Source organism: Schistocerca piceifrons, chromosome 1 (assembly GCF_021461385.2).
Source record: "Schistocerca piceifrons isolate TAMUIC-IGC-003096 chromosome 1, iqSchPice1.1, whole genome shotgun sequence".
Taxonomy (NCBI): Eukaryota; Metazoa; Arthropoda; class Insecta; order Orthoptera; family Acrididae; genus Schistocerca; species Schistocerca piceifrons.
In genome coordinates this window covers 1,110,613,937-1,110,635,997 of record NC_060138.1, presented here as the reverse complement: position 1 = coordinate 1,110,635,997, position 22,061 = coordinate 1,110,613,937, and the positions used below count along the sequence as shown (strand labels likewise).

General features: G+C 43.8%; 1 protein-coding gene across 2 annotated transcripts in view; it reads left to right on the top strand.

Annotated features, from left to right (window-relative positions):
* Positions 1 to 22,061, top strand: part of LOC124776906 — a 213,864-nt gene that overhangs the window by 170,108 nt on the left and 21,695 nt on the right. For both annotated transcript variants that reach the window (XM_047252121.1, XM_047252112.1), the window contains one exon: positions 15,436 to 15,546. In XM_047252121.1, the coding sequence (XP_047108077.1) occupies positions 15,436 to 15,546 (111 nt within the window). The remainder of the gene's footprint in view (positions 1 to 15,435; positions 15,547 to 22,061) is intronic.

Below are 22,061 nucleotides of genomic sequence, written 5' to 3'. Positions count from 1 at the left end.
CCCTGCCTCGATGGGGTAGGTGATGCTTGTGACCAGACTGGAGTAGGTGATGGTGGGAGGATGTATGGGACAGGCCTTGCATCTAGATCTGTTACAGGGATGTGAGGCAAAGGCTTGGGAACAAGGGTTGTGTAGGGTTGCACAAGGATATAGTGTAGGTTCGGTGGGTGTGGGAATACCACTGTGGGAGGGGTGAGAAGTAGAGTGAGTAGGACATTCCTCATTTCAGGGCACAGCGAGAGATAGTCACAACCCTGGTCCAGAATGTGATTCAGTTACTCCAATCCTGGGTGGTGCTGAGTCATGATGGGAATGGTCCTCTGTGGCCGGAAAGTGGGATTTTGGGGGTTGACTGGTGACTTGAGAGATATGGCACACGAGATCTGTCTCTGTATAAGATTGGCGGGGTAATTATGATCTGTGAAGGCCTCAGTGAGACATTAGGTTTATTCTGAGAGGAACTGCTAGTCACTACAGATGCATGGCCATGATGGCTAGGCTGTATGGATGGGACTTCCTGGTACGGAATGAGAAGCAGCTGTCACAGTGCTGGTGGTTGATAAGTTTGATAAGGACAAAGGTACTGATGTAGTTGTCTTTGTGGTAGAGGTCAACAGCAAGGAAGGTGGCTTATTGGGTTGAGATTAGTCAGGTAAAGCAAATGGGTGTGAAGATGTTGAGGTTCTGGTGAAATGTGGATAGGACATCCTCAGCCTCGATCCAGATCATGATAATATCAGTGAATCCGAACCAGGTGAGGGGTTTGGGATTCTGGGTAGTTACAAAGGATTACTTTAGATGGCTCATGAATGGGTTGACATAGTTGATGCCAAATGGCTGCAGATAGCCATACACCGCATCTGTTTGTAGGTGTTGCCTTCAAAGGAGAATATGGGTGGGTGAGGATATAGTTGGTCATGGCGACTAGGTTGGAGGTTGTACGTTTGGAATCCATCGGGCATTGGGAAAGGTAGTGTTCAGTAGTGGCAAGGCTATGGGAATTAGGGATGTTAGTATAAAGGGAGGTGGCATCACTAGTGACAAGCAGGGCACTGTGTGGTAGAAGAACAGGAACTGTGGAGAGCTGGCGGAGGAAATGGTTGGTATCTTTTATATAGGAGGGTAGGTTGCAGGTAATAAGCTGAAGGTGTTGGTCTACGAGAGCAGATATCCTCTCTGTGGGGCACAGGAACCAGCGACAATGGGGCGTCCTGAGTGGCTTGGTTTATGGATTTTAGGAAACATGTAGAAGGTAGGGGTGCGGGGAGTGGTAGGAGTTAGGAGAGAGATGGACTCTGGAGAGAGGTTCTGGGATGGGCCTAAGGATTTGAGGAGAGGCTGGAGGTACTGCTGGATTTCTGGATTAACATCACTTTGGCATGGTTTGTTGGTGGATAAATGTGACAGCTGGCAGAGTATCCTTGCGCTTCAAAACAGAAGTGGTGGAGCCTTTGTCAGCAGATCGGATTATAGGGTCAGGATCAGTTGTTAGATGGAGTATTGCAGTTCTTTGTGCAGATGAACATTACCTTGCATGTTGATGGGTTTGGGGAATGATAGTGAGGCAAGGTTCTAGGTTCTGGTAAGTTAACAGGGAGTACATAAAATGGAGACCGCATTATGCAGGGAAGATAGTCTGCAGTGGTTTTCCGATGCCTTCTGCAGTTGTGGAGGCCGCCCCTAACATGGGATACAGACGCCTTTCACAGCCGCCCAATCTGGGTCAGACACTGCATGAGAAGTATAGTTTGGAAAATGAAAGACCCCTAGCCCTCGAAACCTAATAGCATCAGGGTCAGGAAAGAACAAGAGTTGGCAGAGGGTGGCCAGATAGAAAAGATAAAAGTGAGAAGCCTAGCAAAGTGGAAACAATGCCAGGACTCAGCTCGGGGCCCCATGGTCGCCAGCCACATACTCACTAGGTGTGAGTCCCTGAGGATTCCCTGGCTTCCTCTCATTTTAAATCAGTATCTGGAGGATCTCCAGGGGGGACAACTTCAAAAGGAGGCAAAATATCAAAACAAAAATTGGTACCTGGAATGTTAGAACTCTTCTGCTAGCAGGAAAACTAAAAACCTTAAAAGAGAGATGTAAAAGAATCGTACGGATCTCATAGGAGTTGCTGAGGTAAGATGGTATGGAGTGGAGAGCTACAGTCAGATGAATATTTATTATACTCCTCAGAAGGAGAAGTAAAAGGAATGAATGGAGTAGGAATGGCTAAATGTGTGGAAGATGTGGACTATGCAAATGACCAGGTTATTGATGTACGGCTGAAAGGAGCACAAAAAGATATACTGATTGTCCAGGTGTATATACCAACTTCAGAACATGATGACCAAATTGTAGAGGAAACGTACTATCTAATAGAGAGAATAATGGACAAAAATAAAAAAATGCTGCAAAATAGTAATGGGAGACGGGAATGCCATTGTGGGAAAAGGGAAAGAGGGAAACATAGTAGGCAGTCGTGGTCTTGGAAAGAGAAATGATAGATTGTTTCCAGGGCTCTCAGGTGTCCAGCTGGATGCTATTGTTGAAGTCCCACGATATTTCGGTGAATAACCTTTCCGCCATCATCAGGTGGTTCTGATGGAATGGTCTGTCTGCTCATTGTCGGTGTTATTTACGTCCGTCAGTTGGGCTTCGGTTCCCTGCACTGATGGTCCAATTGCGGCTGCTGACATTCCAATTCCGAGTGCCGATGCTCCTATTGCGGCCGCCGACAATCTGTTTGCAGGCACCAAGCCAGGTCCACACCATCCCGGCGTCGCGCCGGTTGATTGAAGATACAAAATCCCGTGGAGTGTCCCTGGTGGCCATCGTGGAAAGATCTTGTGTTCACTTGAGGCGTGACTCCTTGATGGATCTAAGTAAGGGTTTCCATGCCTTGCTCAGTTGAAAACCTGTGTCTCGGTTTATGAGATTGTCCGTTATGCAAATTTCAATGGCCACCTTGAAGATGCTGTCCTAGTAGAAGCTGGTAGGGGCCAGAATCTTGGTCTCTGCGTATTTCACATTGTGTCCAGTTTCCAAGCAGTGTTCTGCCTAGGTGTGTGTGCCATTGGTGTTCTTTGCAGCGGTCTTCAACTGTTCGGATTGTTTGACCGATGTAGGATTTGCCGCAACCACATGGAACATTATATACGCCCTCTTTCTGGAGGCCAAATCCGTCTTTCACCGTCCTCAGTAAGGTGCATATCTTGTATGGTGGTCGGTAGACCGTGTCAATTTTGTGTTGTTTTAGCAGTCTCCCAATTTTTGACGTCAGGTTCCTGCATACGGTAGAAAGGCAAGGCCTGGTTCATCATCTTTAGACTGTTCTTTATCTGGGTTTCTGCTGCATTTCCGTCTTTCGAAGGCTGTCTGGATCTGTCGTCTGCTGTACCCATTCTTGGGGAACACATTTTCTAGATGTTTAAGTTCTTTGTGTAGATTGTGTTCATCCGATATCGGGTATGCCCTGTGAACCAGTGTGTTGAGTATCCCGTTGAGTCGTGCAGAATGGTGGGAACTCAAGGCATGTAAATATAAGTCCGTATGTGTAGGCTTGCAGTACGCGATATGACCCAGTGTGCCATTAGATCTCCGCTCTACAAGTACATCAAGAAAGGGTAATTTCCCTTCCTTCTCAATTTCAGTGGTGAACCGTATGTTCTCGTGGACTGAATTTAGATGTTCTAAAAATGTCTGCAGCTGATCAGGCTTATGGGGCCAGATGACAAACGAGTCATCCACATATTGGAAAAAACACAGGTTTCTGATCGGCCGCTTGTAGTGTGCGGGACCTGTGTAAAGAGTGACACGACATCAAAGCTAACCATGATGTCTGTTTCTTGTAGGATCAGCTCCTTAAGACGACGAACGAAGTCCACTGAGTTCTGAATATGGTGCTCGCACTCTCCCACATACGGTTGCTTGATGATGGCGGAAAGGTTATTCGCCGAAATATTGTGGGACTTCAACGATTGGATCCAGCTGAACACCCGAGAGCCCTGGAAACAACACATACATTGGGAAAACCTCTGATCATATATAAGTGATAGAGGTGATTGGCTAATTGACTTCTGCAGGGAAAGGCAGCTGATATTGGCAAATACTTGGTTCAAGAATCACAAGAGGAGGCTCTGCACTTGGAAATCACCAGGAGATAAATACAGAAACCAAATTGATTTTATACTGGTAGAAGAAAGATACAGGAATGGAATCAAGAAGGTGCACACATTACCAGGTGCAGATATTAATAGTGACCACAACTTATTTATGGCAGAAATAGAAATAAGAATGAGAGAACTGAAGAAGGCGACAAGGGTGAAGAAGTGGGATCTAGAGAAGATAGGATCCAACAAAGAACAAATTAAAGAAATGCTGTCATGTGAGTTTCTAAACACATTACGAGACAAAGAACCACCTGGCAATGTCAACGAGTACTGGAATATGCTGAAAGAAGGAATCATTAAAGCAGGACAGCAAAATACAGGATATGTAAAAGGGAAAAGAGCAAAAGAAAAAAAACATGGGTCACACAAGAAATGATTTCCAAGATGGAGGAGAAAAGAACATTTAAAAACAAGAACACTGAAGATGCAAGGAAGATGTACTGAAGGTTAGATACTGAACTGCAAAGAGAAACAGAGCAGGCTAGAAAAAAAAATGGCTAAAAGAGATATGTGATGCAAAGGAAGAACTGGACAGGAAGGGAAGATACGACTTACTATACAACAGAGTAAAGACTATGACATGGGATCAAAACAGAGCAGGAAGTGCTACTATGGAAATTTTGAGTAAAGGCAAAGAGGTAGGGTACAAAGATCTTGACGATGTCCTCCAGAGATGGGAAGAATATCTAAAAGAGCTATATGACACGGATTGCAAACCAGGAACTCTGGAACTTGAATCGCTCAACAGTGTAAGCGATGACGATAAAGGACCAACCATCATAATGGAAGAAGTAAAGTCTGCCATAGCTGCAATGAAAAATGGCAAAGTGGTAGGTACAGATATGATACCAGAATAAATATTAAAATGCTTGAACCAGGGTGGAATAAGAAAAATATTGAGGTTATGTGATAAAATATAAGACAGTGGTGAATGGCCTGAGGACTTTCTGACAACAGTAATGATTCCATTACCAAAAAAACAAGGAACCAAGAAATGTAGTGAGCACAGGACAATCAGTCTCATTTCACATGCAGCCAAAGTGATGTTAGAATAATTAATAAGAGACGTGAAAAAGTAATGAAGGAGAATCTTCGCGAGGAGCAGTTTGGCTTTAGACGGAATACGGTCACCAGAGATGCAATAGGGCTCCTACGAATCTTGGGAGAAAGGTTTATTGAAAAATGAAGAGACCTATGCATGTGCTTCATCAATCTAGAAAAAGCATTTGACAATGTGGCTTGGGACAAGCTGGCGACTATAATGAGGGAAAAGAGAGTGGACTGGAAAACCAGAAGACTTGTAAACCCTTTATATCTTAATCAAAAAGCCTCAGTTAAAGTGAGAGAATAAAGTACAAACTGGATCGGACTAAGACAAGGATGCTGTCTATCACCTACCCTTTTCAACCTCTACTTGGAAAATATGATTGACCAATGCTTATTAGATGACAAAGGAGTAGAAATTGGAGGAATTAGAGTAGGGTGTTAGAGGTTTGCTGATGACATGGTCCTTCTTGCCACAGGGGAAAAAGAATTACAGGATTTAGTGGACACCATTGAAGCTAACTGAAAAAATTATGGAATAGAAATTAACACAAAGAAAACAAAAGTATTGGCACTAGGAGGAAATAAAGAAATAAAATTTATGCTAAATGGAGAAATATTAGAACAGTTGCAAAATTTTAAGTATCTTGGAAGCAGGGTAGACACTGATTGGAAGAGCAGCACTGAAATTAAAACAAGGATAGCAATGACAAAAGAGGCATTTTATAAGAAAAGGAGAATTTTCTGCAGCAGTCTGGGCAGAGAACTTAGGAAAAGACTCATAAAATGTCTTGTATGGGGTGTTCTCCTGTATGTCGCTGAAACATGGACTTTGAGGAAGAAAGACAGAGAAAGGCTGGAGGCTTTTGAGATGTGGACACCGCGGAGGATGGAAAGAATAAGTTGGATGGACAAAGTAAAAAATGAAGGGGTACTGAGAAGAGTGGGAGAGAAAAGACAGCTACTAGATGTAATAAAAAGAAGAAAAAGAAGCTGGATTGGGCATATGTTAAGAAAGAATGACGGACTGATAAAAAAAGTTTTAGGAGGTTATGTAGAAGGGAAAAGGAAGCAAGGAAGGAAGAGGTTTCAGATACTGGATGACGTGATGGATGCTAAAACATACAGCAGCCTTAAGAAGGAAGCAATGGATTGCAGAAAATGGAGAGGCAAAGGACCTGCTAATATAGCAGAAAACTGATGGTGATGATAACAGGGAGTGATTTTGGAGGCAGTGGGTGTGGATTGTGGCTGGGCGAAGGAGTGAACTGAGTCAGGCAGGATTGTACATTGGTCTTTGATTGAGTCTGACTGGTAGGGGTGGTGACAAAAAAGTGTTTCCATTGTAGGGACCGCGAGAATGAGAGGTCTTTAAGAAGTCCAGCATGATTGAATTTTGGAGTGGGGTAAAAGGTAAGGTGTCTGGAAAGACTAATACTCCCACTTACAAATTAGTAATTGACAGAAAGTCATCGAGTAAAACAGAATGATATCTGGGGTTCTCCAAGGTAGTGTCATAAGCCCTCTGCTGTTCCTTATGTATATAAACAATTTAGGAGGCAATCTGAGCAACCGTCTTAAGTCATTTGCAAATGATGCTGTCATTTATCATCTAGTAAACTCATCAGAAAATCAAAACAAATTGCAAAACAATTTAGAAAAGATACCTAAATGGTGCAAAAATTGGCAATTGACCCTAAATAATGAAAAGTTTGTGGTCATTCACGTGACTGCTAAAAGGAATCCGTTAAACTTCAGTTAAACGATAACTCAGTCTAATCTAAAGGCCGTAAATTTAACTAAATACTCTTGACAGTTGCCATCCTTCCCATATCATACATTCCCTCCCATATGGCCTAGGCATTTGAGGCAATGCTACACTCCTGGAAATGGAAAAAAGAACACATTGACACAGGTGTGTCAGACCCACCGTACTTGCTCCGGACACTGCGAGAGGGCTGTACAAGCAATGATCACACACACGGCACAGCGGACACACCAGGAACCGCGGTGTTGGCCGTCGAATGGCGCTAGCTGCGCAGCATTTGTGCACTGCCGCCGTCAGTGTCAGCCAGTTTGCCATGGCATACGGAGCTCCATCGCAGTCTTTAACACTGGTAGCATGCCGCGACAGCGTGGACGTGAACTGTATGTGCAGTTGACGGACTTTGAGCGAGGGCGTATAGTGGGCATGCGGGAGGCCGGGTGGACGTACCGCCGAATTGCTCAACACGTGGGGCTTGTGGTCTCCACAGTACATCGATGTTGTCGCCAGTGGTCGGCAGAAGGTGCACGTGCCCGTCGACCTGGGACCGGACCGCAGCGACGCACGGATGCACGCCAAGACCGTAGGATCCTACGCAGTGCCGTAGGGGACCGCACCGCCACTTCCCAGCAAATTAGGGACACTGTTGCTCCTGGGGTATCAGCGAGGACCATTCGCAACCGTCTCCATGAAGCTGGGCTACGGTCCCGCACACCGTTAGGCCATCTTCCACTCACGCCCCAACATCGTGCAGCCCGCCTCCAGTGGTGTCGCGACAGGCGTGAATGGAGGGACGAATGGAGACGTGTCATCTTCAGCGATGAGAGTCGCTTCTGCCTTGGTGCCAATGATGGTCGTATGCATGTTTGGCGCCGTGCAGGTGAGCGCCACAATCAGGACTGCATACGACCGAGGCACACAGGGCCAACACCCGGCATCATGGTGTGGGAAGCGATCTCCTACACTGGCCGTACACCACTGGTGATCGTCGAGGGGACACTGAATAGTGCACGGTACATCCAAACCGTCATTGAACCCATCGTTCTACCATTCGTAGACCGGCAAGGAAACTTGCTGTTCCAACAGGACAATGCACGTCCGCATGTATCCCGTGCCACCCAACGTGCTCTAGAAGGTGTAAGTCAACTACCCTGGCCAGCAAGATCTCCGGATCTGTCCCCCATTGAGCATGTTTGGGACTGGATGAAGCGTCGTCTCACCCGGTCTGCACGTCCAGCACGAACGCTGGTCCAACTGAGGCGCCAGGTGGAAATGGCATGGCAAGCCGTTCCACAGGACTACATCCAGCATCTCTACGATCGTCTCCATGGGAGAATAGCAGCCTGCATTGCTGCGAAAGGTGGATATACACTGTACTAGTGCCGACATTGTGCATGCTCTGTTGCCTGTGTCTATGTGCCTGTGGTTCTGTCAGTGTGATCATGTGATGTATCTGACCCCAGGAATGTGTCAATAAAGTTTCCCCTTCCTGGGACAATGAATTCACGGTGTTCTTATTTCAATTTCCAGGAGTGTATTTGTTCAGATGCAGACTCTTTATACCAATACACCACCGTTCTCACCTCAGCCTTCACTGGACATAATTACCCCACCTGCCTAGTTCGAAAGCAGATTTCCCAGGCCGTCACATCCAATCCTTGTAGTGCTGACCCCTCCAAAAACAACTTCGGAGCACACCACTGGTCACTTAGTATTATCCTGGTCTGTAGTGTATTAATCATTACTTCGACAAGGCCATGACTTCCTACAGTCATGCTCTGAAATGACATACATTCTGTCTGAGATTTTGCCCACCACACCTAGAATAGCTTTCCGTTGCCCTCCTCCCAATCTCCGGGTTATTTTTGTCAGATCCTATACTCCTTCTACACCCATCTCCCTTCCCTATGGCTCCTCCCCCTGTGACCATCCCCATTGCAAGATTTGCCCTATGCATCCCCTCCTAACACCAGCTATACCAGCCCCTGTAAGTGGCAAAACATATACTATCGAAGGTAGAGCCACCTGTGAAACGACATGTTATATCCCAGCTGTTATGTAAACACTGTTCGGCCTTATACGTCAGCATGAATATCAACGATTTATCAATGGGCTGATTGCGCATAGGCGGACTGTGTATTCTGGCAACATGAAATATGTTGCAGAGCATACTCTACACGACAGTCGTGACCTCAGTGCCTATTTCATCACACACGCCATCTGGTTTCTTCCCCCAGACACCAGTTTCTTAGAACTCAGCAGGTGGGAACTATCGCTACAACATGTCCTTGGTTTTCGCCACCCACCTGGTTTTAATTTACGTTAGTGTCTTCCATCTGAGCATTTCTTCACAGTAACTACTCCTTCCTTCACTCTGTTTTAGTTTACTATGGTTTTAATTTTCTTACCTGTGTATTTTTTGCTGCCCCCCTCCCATCTCTGTATGTACAATGCACTTAGCTTTTTACTCTTATTAACTCGTGCACAATGTTAAGCTATAATCTATGTATTGCATATTATCCTATCTTCCACATCAAAGCTCTTAGGTTTTCAAATCTTGTCAGGTGCAGTCCCCAACAATCAGTCTTTCCTACTCATCCTGTCTGGAAAGTCTCCCCAGACCTGTGGTTCTATCCCTTTTCTTAGACCTGTCCAGTACTTTTCCTTCACCCCTCTTCCTTCCCCATCAAACCTTCTGCCTGAAGAAGGAGCAAATGGCTCCAAAAGCTTGCCTAATCATAACCTTCTCTCATGTGTGTGTTCTGCCGCTGCTTGGTGAGTAGATTTTTTTATCTATGCAATTGTCAGAAATTGATTGTTTTTGTTGTTACAACTAAATACCTCGAATTACATTATGAACAATTTAAATTGGAAGGAACACACAGAAAATGTTGTGGGGAAGACAAACCAAAGACTGCACTTTATTGGCAGAACACTCATAAAGTGTAACAGATCTACTAAAGAGTTTGCCTACACTGTGCTTGTCCATTCTCTTTTGGTGTACTGCTGCATGGTGTAGAATCATTTGCAGATAGGATTAACACTGTACATTGAGAAAGTTGAGAGTTGTGCAGCAAATTTTGTACTATGATGAAATAGGGGAGAGAGTGTCAGGGACATGACACAGAATGTAGGATAGACACCATTAAAACAAAGGCATTTTTCTGTGCTGTGGGATCTTCCCAAGAAATTTCAATCACACATTTTTTCTTCCAAGTGCAAAAATATTTTGTTGGCACCAAGCTACGCAGAGAGAAATGATCATCACAATAAAATAAGAACAATCAGAGCTCGCACAGAAAGATATAGGTGTTCGTTTTGTCCATGCACTGTTTGAGAGTGGCAGGCACTTAAAGTGTGATTTGCAAAAAGAAAGAAAAAAAAAAAGAAATAGAAAAAAAAACACCTACCACAGTGAAGCCAATCCAACAGGATCTCCAGCCTGCTCTTGTAGACCAACACCTTCAGCCTATTACCCGCAACCTACCCTCCCCCTATATAAAAGATATCAACCATTTCATCCACCAACTCTCCATAGTTCCTGTTCCTTTACCACATGGTGCCCTGCGTATCACTATTGATACCACTTTCTTTACACTAACATATCTAATTCCCATAGCCTTGCCACTACTGAACTCTACTTTTCCCAGTGCCCGATGGATTCCAAAGCTATAACCTCAAACCTAATCCCCATGACCAATTGCAACGTCACCCACACTTACTTCTCCTTTGAAGGCAATACCTACAAACAAATATGGACTATGGCTGTGCGCACCCACATTGCACCATCCTATGCCGACCTAGTCATGGGCCATCTAGAGGAAGCCTTTATAACCACTCAGAATCCAAACCTCTCACCTGGTTCAGATTCAGTGATATTATCTTCGTGATCTGGATTGAGGGTGAGGATATCCTATCCACATTCCACCAGAACCTCAACACCTTCTCATCCATTACCTTCACCTGGTCCTTCTCAGCCCAACAACCCACCTGTCCACTACAAAGATGGCTACATCAGTACCTCCATCCATATCATATGTACCACCGACCAGCAATACCTCCACTTTGACATCTGCCTCCCATTCCGTAACAGGGAGTCCCTTCCACACAGCCTAGTCACACATCTGCAGTGATGAGCAGCCCTCTCAAAATACACTTAGGGTCTCACTGAGGCTGCCTCCCAATTTGTAGAGAGACAGATCTCCTGTGCCATATCTCTGCAGTCCCCTGCCAACTCAAAAAATCCCACTGTCTGGCCACAGAGGAGCGCTCTCCTCATGACTCAGTACCACATAGGACTGGAGCAACTGAATCACATTCTGAGCCATAGTTGCGACTGCCCCTTGCCATGCCCTGAGATGAGGAATGTCCTACCCACTATCCTTCCCACCCCTCCCTCGCTAGTAATCCCATGCACACGGAACCTACAGAGTATCCTTGTCCATCCCCACATAACTCCGCCCCCCCCCCCCCCAAAGCCCTTGCCTTGTGGCTCATATCCCTGTAATATACCTAGATGCAAGGCCTGTCCCATACATCCACCCACCTCCACCTACTCCAGTCTGGTCAGAAGCATCACCTATCGCATCAGAGGAAGGGATACTTGTGAAACAAGTCATGTGATCTACAAGCTAAGCTAAACCAGTGTATTGCATTCTAACAAGGTGTCTTGTCTGCATGAATGGCCACCATCAAGCTGACCAAGAAACAGCTGGACCACACAGTTGCTGAGCACACTGCATACACAACATTCTTACTTTCAGTGACTGCTTCACAGCCTGTGCCATGTGGATCCTTCCCAACCAACACCAGCTCTTCTGAACTCCGCAGATTGGAATTCTCCCTAAAATATATCCTACATTCCCGTAACCATCCTGCCTCAACCTTCATTAGTTATTGTCATTATCCACCTATCCACTTCTGTGTTCCCATTCCACCACTACACAGCCTCTATTCCACCAATACAACCACAATCTTTTTACTTCTTTATTTTTTCCCCTGCCCCCCCCCCCCCCCCCTCCAACTTCCTGAGTGCACCTAGCTGCCCTACCTTCTCCCTACCGTGTGCCTTTATGCTCCCACAAACAGCAGTTTACCATCCCACCCCCTTCCCGCCCCGAGCCGTCCCCTTATCCCCAACATCCAGTTCCTTCTCCCATCATGCACTGCTGCTCACAGGCTTGCCTTGGCAGCCAGATACTGTGGTCATGTGTATGTGAGTTGTGTTTGTGCGAGTGTCTGTTGTCTATTCTGATGAAGGCCTGTTTGGCCGAAAGCTTTGTTTGACAGTCTTTTTGTTGTGCCTATCTGCGACTGCATCTCCACTGTATGGTGAATAGCAACTGTTCTTTTCATAATATTTTTATTATTTCATGTGTTTTAGCAGGTTTAGTTACACACACACACACACACACACACACACACACACACACACACACACACACACACACACACCTTTTTGTGCTGAAGACAGCCTTATTGTGGAGTAATGAATGTCATTTTTCCTTCTGGTATTATAATTATGTATGTAACTGTTCTTTTGGAACTGTAGTGGATTATTTACAACAAACTTCATGAGGGAAGAAATATATTGTGAAGCAGTACTCAGAATGTCCAGTTCCTTAAACAGATGTCTACAAGATGGTCATGGATGAGCACCTCATATTATTCTTAAAGCAAGTTTTGAGAAATGAAAACTTTCTTTTTTAAAAATGAGTTACCCCAGAATGTTATTTCATATGACATTATGAAATTAAAATATGCAGAATATGTCAACTTTCTGATTTCTCCTTCCCCTGATTTGAAATGATTCTTAGTGCAAAAGTGGCACTCTTAAGTCATTTCATCTACATCTACATCTACATTTATACTCCGCAAGCCACCCAACTGTGTGTGGCGGAGGGCACTTTACGTGCCACTGTCATTACCTCCCTTTCCTGTTCCAGTCGCGTATGGTTCGCGGGAAGAACAACTGTCTGAAAGCCTCTGTGCGCGCTATAACCTCTCTAATTTTACATTCGTGATCTCCTCGGGAGGTATAAGTAGGGGGAAGCAATATAAAGCAATATATTCTATACCTCAAACAGAAACGCACCCTCTCGAAACCTGGCGATCAAGCTACACCGCAATGCAGAGCGCCTCTCTTGCAGAGTCTGCCACTTGAGTTTGTTAAACATCTCCGTAACGCTATCACGGTTACCAAATAACCCTGTGTCGAAACGCGCCACTCTTCTTTGGATCTTCTCTATCTCCTCCGTCAACCCGATCTGGTACGGATCCCACACTGATGAGCAATACTCAAGTATAGGTCGAACGAGTGTTTTGTAAGCCACCTCCTTTGTTGATGGACTACATTTTCTAAGGACTCTCCCAATGAATCTCAACCTAGTACCCGCCTTACCAACAATTAATTTTATATGATCATTCCACTTCAAATCGTTCCGCACGCATACTTCCAGATATTTTACAGAAGTAACTGCTACCAGTGTTTGTTCCGCTATCATATAATCATACAATAAAGGATCCTTCTTTCTATGTATTTGCAATACATTACATTTGTCTATGTTAAGGGTCAGTTGCCACTCCCTGCACCAAGTGCCTATCCGCTGCAGATCTTCCTGCATTTCGCTACAATTTTCTAATGCTGCAACTTCTCTGTATGCTACAGCATCATCCGCGATAAGCCGCATGGGACTTCCGACACTATCTACTAGGTCATTTATATATTTTGTGAAAAGCAATGGTCCCATAACACTCCCCTGTGGCACGCCAGAGGTTACTTTAGTGTCTGTAGACGTCTCTCCATTGATAACAACATGCTGTGTTCTGTTTGCTAAAAACTCTTCAATCCAGCCACACAGCTGGTCTGATGTTCCGTAGGCTCTTACTTTGTTTATCAGGCAACAGTGCGGAACTGTATCGAACGCCTTCCAGAAGTCAAGAAAAATAGCATCTACCTGGGAGCCTGTATCTAATATTTTCTGGGTCTCATGAACAAATAAAGCGAGTTGGGTCTCACAGGATCGCTGTTTCCGGAATCCATGTTGATTCCTACATAGTAGATTCTGGGTTTCCAAAAATGACATGATACTCAAGCAAAAAACATGTTCTAAAATTCTACAACAGATCGACGTCAGAGATACAGGTCTATAGTTTTGCGCATCTGCTCGACGACCCTTCTTGAAGACTGGGACTACCTGTGCTCATTTCCAATCATTTGGAACCTTCCGTTCCTCTAGGGACTTGCAGTACACGGCTGTTAGAAGGGGGGCAAGTTCTTTCGCGTACTCTGTGTAGAATCGAATTGGTATCCCGTCAGGTCCAGTGGACTTTCCTCTGTTGAGTGATTCCAGTTGCTTTTCTATTCCTTGGACACTTATTTCGATGTCAGCCATTTTTACGTTTGTGCGAGGATTTAGAGAAGGAACTGCAGTGCGGTCTTCCTCTGTGAAACAGCATTGGAAAAAGGTGTTTAGTATTTCAACTTTACGCGTGTTATCCTGTTTCAATGCCATCATCATCCCGGAGTGTCTGGATATGCTGTTTCGAGCCACTTACTGATTTAACGTAAGACCAGAACTTCCTAGGATTTTCTGTCAAGTCGGTACATAGAATTTTACTTTCGAATTCACTGAACGCTTCACGCATAGCCCTCCTTACGCTACTTTGACATTGTTTAGCTTCTGTTTGTCTGAGAGGTTTAGGCTGCGTTTAAACTTAGAGTGAAGCTCTCTTTGCTTTCGCAGTAGTTTCCTAACTTTGTTGTTGAACCACAGTTTTACTCGGCACATACCTGTCTAAAACGCATTTTACGATTGCCTTGAACTTTTTCCATAAACACTCAACATTGTCAGTGTCGGAACAGAAATTTTCATTTTGATCTGTTAGGTAGTCTGAAATCTGCCTTCTTGCTAAACAGATAAACCTTCCTCCCTTTTTTTATATTCCTACTAACTTCCATATTCAGGGATGCTGCAACAGCCGTATGATCACTGATTCCCTGTTCTGTACATACAGAGTCGAAAAGTTTGGGTCTGTTTGTTATCAGCAGGTCCAAGATGTTATCTCCACGAGTCAGTTCAGGAGTTCCAAAATGTGTTTTTTCCAATTAAGATTATCATCAATATAGACCCCTAAGAATTTTGAAGTATCCACTTTGTTTATTCTTTCCTAACCATGCGTTAAACTTATCATTGGTGTAAACCCCTAGATGTACAGGCCTGACTATGTTGTGTCTTTTTAAAATTTAGGGTGAGATCATTTGCCAAAAACCAATTATTGATGGTTTTAAGAACACTGTTTACCATTTCTTCTGTTTTTGTATTTATGCTTGGATTGATCACAATACTAATGTCATCTACAAAAAGAACTAATTCTGCTTATTGTATATTAGGCAGGAGATTGTTTACTTTTATGAAGAACAGTAGTGGACATAAGATTTATGATGCCATTTTATGTTTTTCCCAGGTATGCCAAAATTCTTGGAGCTGAAGTTTAAGTTTACCCTTGTCCTATGGGATGCCTGTGAACGGGAGATTTCAGCTTCAGTCACAGGCGAAGAAGCTGAGAAATTTCTGAGTGAGTATTTTGTTTATTTTTATGTAATTAATGCTGATTATTAAAATCAGTGTTCTCTGTCATGTAGTTCCACATCGTGCTTGTGCGAAATGAATCTGCATTTCCATCTGGTGTAAAGTAATAAATAATAAGACCGCTATACTTGTACAGCTGCTTTGCAACTAAGCTTGCAAGGAAATCCACATGACATGAACCAAATGAGCTGATGCACTGGTTAAGACACTGGATTTCCATTTTGACTGGTGGAGTCAAAATACCCGTATGATCTTCTGATTAGGATTTGAAAGTGCTTCCCAAAAGCAATTGAACAGACAATTCATTCAGTGAGGTCACAACCATTTCAGTTCACTTTCCGCGTCCAACAGTCACATTAATGTGACCATCTGTCCAAAGTCTCAGTAACCACATTTTGAAATGCCGACATGCTGGAAGAGTGTCATTGAGGTTCTGCAAGGTACAGGGAGGGATGTGGAGCCATGACAACTCCAGTGCTATGGCCAGCTGCTCTCTGTTTCAAATCATCAAATTGATGAACTCTGATCATTCTTTGTTCCTCTCATGTCATACTTGAACATTACAACTCTGATGAATTTCAATAAAAAAATAGAAATTATTTTTGGAGATAAAAGAAGCAGATGCTGTATCTCAGACATCCTCTTAGGGGGTATTAATAAGGGAGAGTTGGAAAGTTATATCTAAGTTACAATGTGGGAACAAAGTGCAGCACACGGCTGGAGCACAGCGTCAGCCACACGTGTGCCTTACTTTTTTACCAGTATCATCTTCTTCCTCCAAAGGACACTGTTTATTCCAGGAAACTTGAGAAGATGGTTTTCATTATGGCTGTTATCAATCCATGAGGAGTCCCACTTGTAATATATAATAAAGAATAGGAAAAAGAATATTAAAAATACAATAGTGGTACAGTTGGCACCCTCTAGAAGGGAACTAACCTGCTTGTGACTTAACAGTGAAGGAGAGTACAATGACTGTTTACATACACTACGTGATCAGAAGTATCTGGACACCCCCCAAAACATATGTTTTTCATATTAGGTGCATTGTGCTGTCACCTACTCCCAGGTATTCCATATCAGCGACCTCAGTAGTCATTAGACATCGTGACAGAGCAGAATGGGGCGCTCCGCGGAACTCGTGGACTTCGAACGTGGTCAGGTGATTGGGTGTCACTTGTGTTATACATCTGTACATGAGATTTCTACACTCATAAACATCCCTAGGTCCACTTTTTCTGAGGTGATAGTGAAGTGTAAACGTGAAGGGACATGTACAGCACAAAGGCATGCAGGCCGACCTCGTCTGTTGACTGACAGAGACCACGGAAGGTTGAAGAGGGTTGTAATGTGTAACAGGCAGACATCTATCCAGACCATCACACAGGAATTCCAAACTGCATCAGGATCCACTGCAAGTACTATGACAGTTAGGCGGGAGGTGCGAAAACTTGGATTTCATGGTCGAGCGGCTGCTCATAAACCACACATCACGCCGATAAATGCCAAATGATGCCTCCCTTGGTGTAAGGAGCATAAAAGTTGGATGACTGAACAGTGAAAAAATTTTTTGTGGAGTGGCGAATCACAGTACACAGTGTGGCGATCCGATGTCAGAGTGTGGGTATGGCGAATGCTCGGTGAACGTCATCTGCCAGCGTGTGTAGTGCCAACAGTAAAATTCGGAGACAGTGATGTTATAATGTGGTTGTGTTTTTCATTTAGGAGGCTTACATACCTTGTTGTTTCACATGGCACTATCAGAGCATAGGCCTGTATTGATGTTTTAAGCACCTTCTTGCTTCCCACTATTGAAGGGTGATTTGGGGATGGCAATTGCCTCTTTCAGCACGATCGAGCACCTGTTCATAATGCATGGCCTGTGCCAGAGTGGTTACATGACAATAACATCCCTGTAATGGATTGGCCTGCACAGAGTGCTGACCTGAATCATATAGAACACCTTTGACGTGTTTTGGAACGCCGACTTCGTGCCAGTCCTCACCGACCGACATCAATACCTCTTGTCAGTGCATCACTCCATGAAGAATGGGCTGCCATTGCCTAAGAAACTTTCCAGCACCTGATTGAACGTATGCCTGTGAGAGTGGAAACTGCCATCAAGGCTAAGGGTGGGCAAACACCATATTGAATTCCAGCATTATCAATGAATGTTGCCATGAGCTTGCAAGTCATTTTCAGCCAGATGTCGGGATACTTTTGATCACATAGTGTATGCAAACTCTCTCCTTGACCTGTAGTTCTGCCTTGAAGATCAGTCGATTGTTGTGTCATTTTACCTGTCTGTTAGATTAATTGTCAGTGCATAGATGTCCTCAAGCCCTTGTAACTTAAGATGCACGTTCCAGTCATATTAATGTGATCATCTGTTAAAAAAATAGGTAATGACCTCATGAAATGCAGATGTGCGGTAAGAGAGTCATTGAGATTCTGGAAGGTACTGACAGGTATGTGAAGCCATGCCAACTGCAGGGCCGTGGTCAGCCATGCCAATTATAGTGCCATGGCCAGATGGTTGCACCAGGTTTCACAGTTGAGGCTGTGTGGCGCGAACAGCCCATTTGAGGTAGTCTGACAGATTCTTGATTGGTTTTAGATCCTGGATTGGGGGGAGGGGGTTTAAGTATCCAAGGGAGCTTGGCAAACTCATCCTGGTGCTCATCGAACCACACACATACAGTGTGAGCTGTGTGACATGTTGCATTGTCCTGCTGGTGAATGCCATCGTGCTGATTAAAAACTTATGTTGATTGATTGTGCCTTCCAGAATGACGAGATCACCCGTGGAATGCCACTAAAATATTCCCCAGACTACAGTGCTCACTCCTCTGTCCTGGACCCTTCCGACAATTCCTGCAGAGCTGTACACAGCAAAGGCCATCAGTCCAGCAGAGGATAATATGCGATTCCTATGGAAGTGTCACCTATCGCCACTTGGTTGACATCCAGTTACATCACTGGCATGCAAATTCTAGCCCTCGTCGCCAGTGAACAGCTGTCAGCATGGGTGCATAAACCAGATTCCTGCTGCAGAGGCCCATACACAGCAACATTCCCTGAATGATCATTGAGGAGAGGGTGTTTGTAGCCCCTTAGTTCATGTGGGTGGTTAGTTGCTCAACAGTTGCACATTTATTCACCCAAACACAACTGTGCAGCTGTCATTCACCCTATCATCAACGACCCGTGGTCGACTACAGTTGCTCAGCACCAGTTTTGGATAGCGACATTTTGTAGTGTGTGGTATACTTTAATGAAGGTGGCAGGTGAACATTTTGGAAACTCAGCCAATTCAGAAATGCTTCCACCCCTGGCTCAGAAGCTGATGATCATGCCGTTTTGCATATCAGATAAATTACTCTGTTTCTGTAGTCCAACAATGACTGCACTGTTTCCCACATCTCCAGACACTTTATGTACCCTCTACTACTAGTGCTGCCACCTGCCATCGGTGAGTGGTTATTGCACGTTGACATATAACCATATAACATAGGCAGTGATCACGTTAATGTGACTGGACGGATAGAACTGTATAGAACAGGAAAGGGATCATGATGTTTTCCTGTAAAAACACTTGGACACCATTTGCAAGAACATTTGCAGTGTCTGAACTGGAGTCTTCCTATGCCATCCATGCAATATGACTTTAGAGAGAATGGCGAGCATCACCTCTGGTGAGCCAGCATTTGAAAAGCTACAGCTTCTGGTGAGCTGTTTTAAAAATAATGGGAGAACTGTTGTTTTTTATGGAACATGCTTTAAAATGTAGTTTAACGTACACACTATTTCCTTGCCTACCCCTGCACTGTCTATTTTGATATCCTGTTCTTCAAAGAGAAATTCTCTCACATTTTCGGCATAGTTTTTTCATCTCGGCAGAAGTATTCCTCGGAAAGAGCATTTCAGAAGCTGCCACGTCACGGTTCTATGTCTTCATACATGATTTCGCTTTGAGCCTGGTGCTACAAAATGTTGTATCATATAGCATCAGAACATAAAAATGAATAAACAAGTTGTAAATTAACAATTATGATAAAAAGTCTTCAACACTATTAAATTTATGAATATGGACCGGTCTTAACTTATATAATTTTCAGCAGTTGACAATCACCAGCAGAATGAAATATTTAAAATCACCAACTTCGCAAATAATTGCTCATGAAGGTATTCTTTGGAAATGTGGGTGTTCCGTATACAGTTGCATTACAAACTGCATACACTTTATTCTAAATCAACAAGCTGTGAACAGGCAATACATTTAATTAATTGTTTACTTGGTGCAAGAACAATATGGACACACTCATCGAACTCCAGTGGCAGATGCTACGAGAGACACATTATGCATCTTGGAGACACATACTGTAGAAATTTCGAGAACTGGTGGTCTGAGAAGTCGGGAAACATTACTTCCTCCCCCATACATTCCGCAAAATGATCGTGGCAAGAAAATCGGAGGAATTAGAGCTTGTACGAAGCTTTGCTGTCAGTTGTTCCTCCCATGCACCATCCCTAAATGAAACATGAAAGGGTTGTCAGGTAGTGGTACCAGAAGTACCCTCCACCACACTCTGCAAGGTGGCTTGTAGAGTGTAGGTGTAGATGTAATAGGTAAGTTTGTTAATGAAACTGAATGAGGGTACTAGAGCTCTGATAAGAGATGTTACCACTACTTATTTATTTATTATTTATATATATGATATGCATACATTATGATGTTTTGAGTCACAAGAATAGCTATACGTATATAAATATAACCAAACTACTACATGTCAACATTTCAGCACAGCTCTCCATCATAAAATATAACACAAATGACAGTAGCTATAGACAAATATCATTTATTACACCACTTGTTGCTGTCAGGAAATTGTTGAAAGGACCCTTGTAAACGCAGGAGGGACGTGTTGATAAAACATCACCATGGCACATTGGGATGTGGTAGTCCAAACAGCTTGAGGCTGATGTAATCCAGAGGTTTCTTCTGGACACAGGGCAGTTTCAGGCATCGTGGAGGACAGTTTTATTGTCAGCAGCATTTCCATTCATCAGTGGCACTGAATTCAATTTCTTGTATGTCTACCTTTTTTATATACGCAATGCCGAGCCAGACAGGCACACAGTAGTCTGCTGTTGAATGTAGTAGTCCAAGTGCTGACACCCGGAGAGTGTCTGCTGACAATCCCCAATTAGAGTTTATGGAGGATGTTGTTTCTGCTTTTGAGATTAGTAGATGATTTTGAAAGAAAATGACCTATCTAATGGGATCTCAAGGTATTTTGGATGCATGTTATGATGAAGATCATCTCCATCAGAACAGGCATCAAGAGGTTTGTGTGGCAATATATTGGGCAGATGAAAATGGGCAACTTCTGTTATATTTTGAGTTTGGTTGTAGCCTCCATTTATGGACATGTTGGCTTAAGATGTCTAGATCAGAATTTAGGATTTCGTGATTTGTTTCAAAAGTTTTGTGCTGAGTAACTATTACCCAGTTGTCCGCATAGCCAAACATCCTCCAATGTGTTGTAGGAATATCAGATATACAGGGTGACACACAATAACGGGAATGTTTGAAATGAGTAGCAGCCGCCATGGGCAGGTGGCAGCACTGTGGGTTCATGTCGGTTATCCATTTCAGTAATCATGGATCAGTGGAATGGACAACAGCGTGCATTAGCTATAAAAATGTTTAATAAAAACAATGATAGTTTGGTAGCAATGCAGAGGGAGTTTCGATGTTTTTACAATTTATAATATCATGATGCCGTACCTCCAAAACGTGCCATAAAATGTTGTATTAAAGACATTGAAGAGCCTGGATCTGCCCTCAAGAAGAAACCAACAGGACAACCAAGAAATGTGCGTTCTCTAGTGAATGTTGATATTGTATGCCAGTCTGTATTTCTTATGGAGCCCATGGCGTTCAATTCGTAAGCGAGCAGCAGTGGTTGGAATGTTCCGGGAGAGTGTTCACAGGGTTCTTCACCTTGATTTAAAATTTCATCTGTACAAACTACTGATGGTGCAACAATTGAAGGACAACGATTACCGGTAAGGACAACGATTACCGGTTACAATTAGGACTCTGTCAACAAATGATAACAAAAATCAACAATAACGATGAATTTCTAAACAAGTTGTGGATGTCAGATGATGCTTATTTTCATCTCACAGGTTATGTAAATAAACAGAACTACCGTTACAGGGCAAACACAAATCCTAATGACGTTTATGAGTGCCCTTTACATGCTAGTAAAGTGACAGTATGGTGTGGTGTTTCATCAAATGGGATTATCGGACCGTATTTTTTCACAAATGAACAGGGAAACACAATAACTGTCAATACTGATCTTCGTCCACGTATATACTCCGCTAGCCACCAAGCGGTGTGTGGTGGAGGGCACAATTCGCGCCAAAGTCATATCCCCCCCCCCCCCCCCTCTCTGTTCCACTCGTGGATCGTGCGAGGGAAAAACAACT